The 6,628-nt window shown below is 45.5% G+C and overlaps 2 protein-coding genes across 2 annotated transcripts; one reads left to right on the top strand and one right to left on the bottom strand.

The window, feature by feature from the left end:
- Window positions 1–361: 361 nt before the first annotated feature.
- On the top strand, window positions 362–2,800 carry LOC104441798 (probable (S)-N-methylcoclaurine 3'-hydroxylase isozyme 2). Its single transcript, XM_010055030.3, has 2 exons — window positions 362–1,411; window positions 2,025–2,800. Exons 1-2 carry the CDS (start codon window positions 479–481, stop codon window positions 2,628–2,630), a joined length of 1,539 nt encoding a protein of 512 aa, XP_010053332.2. The 5' UTR covers window positions 362–478; the 3' UTR covers window positions 2,631–2,800.
- A 110-nt stretch (window positions 2,801–2,910) lies between these two features.
- On the bottom strand, window positions 2,911–6,372 carry LOC104441797 (scarecrow-like protein 28). The gene has a single exon (XM_010055029.3). The coding sequence runs from the start codon at window positions 5,308–5,310 to the stop codon at window positions 3,292–3,294; it is 2,019 nt and encodes a 672-aa protein (XP_010053331.1). The 5' UTR covers window positions 5,311–6,372; the 3' UTR covers window positions 2,911–3,291.
- Window positions 6,373–6,628: the final 256 nt, after the last annotated feature.

The following is a 6,628-nucleotide window of genomic DNA, read 5'->3' as shown; positions in this document are numbered from 1 at the left end:
CAGCCTGTCAAAGTGGATGTTACACCTAATATCATTAAATTGAAGAATTTCTCCTCTTCATTTGTCTGGTTTGGCCCGCAAAATGTTTCTCTCTCACTTCCAAACAAACATTTTCGCCGCCCTTCTTCACAAGCATTATCAATGACCAGTTCTCAATTTTCAGGGTGGTTTTAAAAATACTGATGAAGCAAATTTTGGGGATTCCAAATAGAGTAATGATCATTAAACAATTGTTCTTTAAACGTCGAGGTAGGCGTTTGAGAATAATATAATATCTCCGGAACAGTAGCACGTTGCAGAAGCGTTAGCTTGTGCAATGCAGACATGCATTTGACTGGTACAACAATTTTATTGACAAAAGACCTGTGTCTGTTAAATAAAAAGTTGCATCATCTATATATAATTGAGATCCCAGAAATCCCATCTGTTCAGTTCTTTTCCTTGGCTAAATTCATCTGTTCAATAGAGCAAATGAATCATGATGTACCGTAAACTCGTGGCTCTTACCGACTTAACCGAAGGAATCAACAATCCTCTCCTTCCCCTTTATGTTTCTCTGATCATCCTCTTCTTCATCCATAGTCAATTCAAGGCTCGACCACTTGTTAAATTACCACCGCTGCCTCTCCCACCAGGACCCCGTCCATGGCCAATCCTAGGCAATTTTATGCAGCTAGGGAAGATGCCTCATGTTACTCTATCGGAATTCGCCAAAGTATATGGCCCTCTCATATCCTTGAAGCTCGGCACTCAGCTCGTGATCGTGGGGTCGTCCCCAGCTGTTGCCGAGGAAATTCTTAAAGAGAAGGATCATTTGTTGTCCGCTCGATATGTCCCTCATGTGATGCCAGTTGAGAGATCGAAGCTCAGTTATATATCACTCGGATGGTCTCCGAAATGCGGGATCGGGTGGAAATATTTGCGAACAATATGTAAAACTGAGCTTTTCTCGAGGAGCGCCATAGAGTCTCAGACACATGTTCGAGAGAAAAAGGTCATGGAGATGGTTGAACTGATCAGTTCGAAAGAGGGTGACGTAGTGGATATTGGAGAAGTTGTTTTTGCCACTGTACTCAACATGCTGAGCAACATTCTTGTCTCGAAAGACTTTATCGAGTTTAAGAATGGGACGGTGGATGGAGAGATGAAAAATCTTGTCAGGCAGATGATGGAGGTGTCTGCTATGCCGAATATATCAGATCTTTATCCAATCTTAAGCGGATTGGATCTCCAGGGTATACAGAGGAAATCGAAGGAGCTGACAGTGAAGATGAACGATATGTGGACAGCCATTATTGAAGAACGGCGACATCGGAAAGCAAAAGAGGGCGATGAAGCAGCACAATCAGACTTCTTGGACGTTCTCATTGAAAACGACTTCACCGATGAAATAATCAACCAACTGTACATGGTAAGAGCTTTATAGGGACCTAAAAGGGCAAAAAAAGTATATATGAGCTGCAGTTTTCTACTTTGAGATATCTGAAGCCTCTTATCCTGTTGTTTAGTTCCAAATTACCGAAGAAATTAACAAGTACTGAATAGGAAAATCTTGAGACTCAAGGGCCATACTAAAAATTTGTTATTTTATGGAGTGTTTGATGTGATAAGAAGAATAAGGTTACACTCTATAACCCTTCATAAACATTCAACGTTGTAGTATACCTTTGAGCACTTAGCAGTACAATGTAGATAGTCTCTTTCTACAGGTTCTTCTGCACCAGTCGCCAACAGTCATATTATAAATTACTTAAGGAGCTACCTGTATAAGATCCAAAAAGGAGACGAGCTACTTTTTGCTAAATAACTAAAGAATCACAGATCAATTTCTGATATCATTTCTGACTGGAAAAATGATGATCAAAGGACTAGCTGTGAATAGGCATTTGAAGCTTCGCTTGTCTGTCAAATGAAAATGGGATTATCTTTGGCATGTTTGTTTCATTGTCGGAATACTACATTTCCAGTTTTAGAGTCTATTCAGCATGTACAGTGGATTGAGTTGATTCTGCTCTACGTTGCAGGAGCTTTTCACTGCTGGAACAGACTCTAGTAGCACTACAGTTGAATGGGCAATGGCAGAGCTAATACAAAACCCAGAGTCCATGGATAAAGTTCGAGAAGAACTCGCAAAAGAAATCAGCCAAGACAAACCAAAAGAATCCAACCTATCCAAACTTAAATACATGGAAGCTTGTGTCAAAGAGACACTGAGGCTGCACCCACCAGCACCATTGCTCCTGCCTCACCGTGCTCCTCGAACATGCAGTCTGATGAATTACTTCATCCCTAAGAACTCTCAAGTACTAGTCAACATATGGGCGATTGGGAGAGACCCTACGATTTGGAAAGATCCATTAGAGTTCAACCCAGAACGGTTCGTTCAATCGTCCTTGGACTTCAAAGGCAAACACTTCGAGTTTTTACCTTTTGGCGCTGGAAGAAGAATATGCCCTGGACTGCCGATGGCTGCTAAGCAAGTTCCCTTAGTTCTCGCTTCCCTGGTTAAGTTCTTTGATTGGACACTTCCTCATGGAGCCGAACTTAGCAAGTTAGATATGACAGAAAAATTAGGCATAACTTCGCAGAAAGCACAGCCTCTATTCCTGATTCCTAAAGTTAGAAAATGAGGATCAGCATAATGTTGTTTCGGCTATGTGTGATGCCAAATCTCCACTTCCCAAGATATAATCCGCCTGCCTTTCCTATATAAATGTGAAAGTAAAAAGGAGGCTGTCTTTGTCCTCCATATAAATTTCAGAGGAACTCGTAGTCGAGACATTTTAATGTGCAACTATAACCTTGATCGGTGAAGTTTCGTAGGTGAGCTCATCCCAAAATCGCAGTGGTAGGAGATCAGACAAGACGATCAATCATAACACTAACCTCAGATTCACAAGATAATACGTGTACAAATTTTATGAATATGGATGATAAGCACAAAAGAATAATTCCACTGAAAACAGTACTTCGAAAATTACAGACTCTTGACTCTTGACCAGAGCAAATTGATTGACACAATGCAAAAGAATTTCATCGTACATAAAGAATCGAAATAATCAACACAAAATGACACCAAACAACTAACAATGTAAACCCATAATTTCTACAACGAATAACTTTGATCAGTATTGAGCTACTCATATAATGCTCCTATCCCGAAGACAAATCTTATCTGCAGCAAAAGAATGAAAGAATGACGAGTCTTCCTCTACCTACAAAGAATTTCACAGTCATCTATGTGCGGAAAGAATGGAAGTTAATGGTTTGCATGGTGATAAGACATGGATATCAATTCGGCTGAGAAAAGGAGGAAGAGCTGCCTGCAACATCAGCAGGTACCCATGCTGAGACTGTATAAAGAGGCTGATCCTGCCAACTCAGAGTAAGTGCTGCTTGATCTTGCCCGCGCTCACTGACAATAAAATCCTCATCAACGTCGTACATCTTCAACAGCATCTGGCTTTGAATTCTCTCTCTTTCAGTAGTTTCCAAGCAACGGAATGCTCCCTGCTCCATCAATTTCCTCCACTCGTCGAAACTCTGGTGCCTTTCCAATCTGTCGCTTCCTTCACAAGCGACAATATTTCTGATTTCCCGGGCGAACAACTCCTCTATCTTAACCCTGGCTGCGCTCTCTAGCGGAAGGCTCGAATGAATTGAGTCAAACAATGCCGAATAGTATCTCAACGAATTGATGACCCTCACTTCCAAGCTGCTTGTATTATGATGGGCTTCTTGCTCTGCCATCAGGAGAACAACTGGGTTCGTGCTTCGTATCAATCTGAGAAAGTCCCTGAGTGCTCCTCCACTGCCATCATAAAGCGTCTTGTGCAATTGGCAAACACAGTTCACGGCGACACTCTCTCCCTCCTTTACATGAAGCATCCACAGCCTCACGTCTTCCAGCCGATCCACAACTGGGTGAAACTCAAAAGGAAGGTTGAACGAGCCAGCGAATACCGCCAGTCGGTCCCCTGTTTCAACTAGTTCCTGCTTAGACTCACCTATGCCGGTAATCCTTACATGGCTAGGAGGATTGGACCGAGAGGCTAGACTCTGAAACAAACTAGGCCACTGAAGTCCTTGCTTGATGTCGAAATCTATGATGTGAACCCTGTCTTTCCCTTCAAACGCTCTTAACAGTATCTCATTCGATGTGAAATGGATGAACTTGGGGATAGGGCTAACCTGGTTCAAAAGCCGCAATGCCATCCCCGAGTCCTCATCCACCCGATCAACTTCCCGAGGGGTGGTGATGTGAAAAACATGAGGCCACAGCCTTGTGACTCGCAGCGCTAAAGCCTCAGTATAGTAAGCGATCACACGACTTATAGTGGATCCCCTCGGGGAGGCATGATCCCCCAACTTAGCAATGAAGTGGTTAATCACCGGAATATTCTTGGACCCAATCGCCTCTACGCATGCTGTAAGTAGGCTAACGAGCTCAAATTCATGGTGCTCTCCGTGGTGATTCTCCTCGCTGGCTTCCAAACTAAAACCTTCATGTGGATATGGGTTCCCTGAACCATTCCCTGCTTCATGCTCCGACATGTTTTCGTTAAGCCTAAGCGCCAAGCTCTGACTGTCTGATGAAGCGCTTGATCCCGAATCCTCTTTCACCGGCCCGTGGCTGATCTCGACGTCTTTCTCACCTAGGTCTGTGATCTTGGTCACGATGGATTCCACCCAAGGATTGTTCGACAGCGGCATAGGGGAGGAGACAACCTCGCTCGGAACGAAACAAACTCTTTCCTCATCATCCTGGGAACATGTGATGGAGAAAGGGATTGGAGAGGCACTGAAACTTGGCTGGAACCAGAAGCTGCCTCCGCTCAATTGGCCTAAGCTCAGGTTCTCACCCCCTTCCCCAACATAATCAGGTTTCTCATTCGAATTGCCATGCCTTTTCCTCTTAGCCCTGCTGACATAGGACTCATCGACAGAACTGCGATCTGCGAACCTCTTCAAGCTCTTCCCTCTCTCCCAGAACTCCCCCTTGACCTCTCTCCTACCTTCGATTGATCCCTGAGAAGTGGTTGCCAATGGAGGCAGCCTGATGTGCTGCTTGAGAGAACAAGTGGTGGTGGTTGCTTCAATGGATGTTTTCTCCACAGAGAGTGAGACTGGCCTGAGGGACTGAGGTCTTGAGTTCTCTTTCCTGGAGAAACTACATGGCAAGTCCAGTCTCTGGGTGCTCATTGAAGGCAACTGGAAATGGCAAGCTTGGAACTGTGCAACTGCAGATGGTTCACTCCTCAATCGATGCCTCGGTGACAACAAGGTAGAACTTGAGCACCCAGCCAACATCCTCTTGTATCACCTTCCAATATTTCTGTGATTTTCAGCTTCGATCCACCCTCCTGTCTTCTTTCTTCCCTTTCTACTCCTATCTCTGTCTGTTTCTAACAAGACTCTGAACGGTGCTTCTTTTCTTTACTTTTTTTTTCTTTTTTGGTCAGCTATGGATTTTCACATAAACGTTGCTGGTGTATAGGTCTGTGTGACTATGTGAATGTGTGTGAAACAGCAGAAGAAATAGGAATCCGATGAGTGAACAAGGTGAAAGAAAACTGTGTATGAGTATCGAGTGCTCCTATACCAACCCAAAGAATTTGCCCACAACCCAAAAAGCCAATGGCACTCACCAAAGAATTCACACCACCCCCAAAGTCAAGAAAAAAGAAAGAATGAAAGAATCGGGAACTAACAAGAAAACCTACCCGAAAAAAATGTCATCGGATTCCGCAGGTTTCAAGAAGAGCTCATCGGCAGAAGCAGTGATCCTCCCTCAAGGTTGAATCCCCACACGCGAATCGAGCTAAAGACGAAAACTTTCTCGAACAGGAACCCGAAAACCTTCATCAGCACCTGACCCATCTTAGCATTTGGACAGAAGACAACGTCCATGCCACAGCAAAACGAAAACACAGGCACCCTCTCAATCAAACACGGAACCCAGGAACCCCCCAAACCGACCACTCCCTAGACACGCCCGAACACAGCATTCCACAAGCAACAACAAGGTACACCTCCCTCGACCCTCACTACCCAAAAGAACCACAAACCGTGTGAGGCCCGCGTTTTTATATACTACTGGGAGGGAGACATTGGCGTTGCTGCTGTGCCAGGAGGGGGGGTGGTGCTGGTGCCGGTGGTTTGTTAATGGCTGCTGCTGCTGCTGCTGCTGCTGCTGCCGCCTGCCAGGTGTGTGGGTGTGGGTGTGTGTGTGTGTGTGTGTGAGTGCGTCCGTGATTATTGCATTTTTTCAACTCATGGGGTCTGGTGTTGATTTGATTTACCAGGGGGCATTGAAAAAGTGGATAATGATGGCGATGGTGATGCAATGCTCTGCTCCTGCTGGTCGGGGGGGATGAAGAAGAGGAAGAAAGGAGGATTGCAGCATGGCGTTCGAGGAAAAGTCCCCCTTTCCCCCCCTTACGCCCCCGCAAAGCAAGGGACCGCGCGTCCTGGGCCGTTGGATCCCGGATCCGACGGCGGAGGGCGAGAGTCCAAGTGACCGTTGGGCGTGGTCGGTGGAATGTGACCGTTGGAGGGGGAGGGGAGGAGTTGGTGTACGGAACGTGGGGTGGTTTCCCGGGGGTCACGGGCGCACGTGGGGAGCACG

Source organism: Eucalyptus grandis, chromosome 4, assembly GCF_016545825.1.
Source record: "Eucalyptus grandis isolate ANBG69807.140 chromosome 4, ASM1654582v1, whole genome shotgun sequence".
Lineage (NCBI taxonomy): Eukaryota > Viridiplantae > Streptophyta > Magnoliopsida > Myrtales > Myrtaceae > Eucalyptus > Eucalyptus grandis.
Note: the sequence above shows the minus strand (reverse complement) of the source record. Positions and strands in the feature narration are given on the sequence as shown.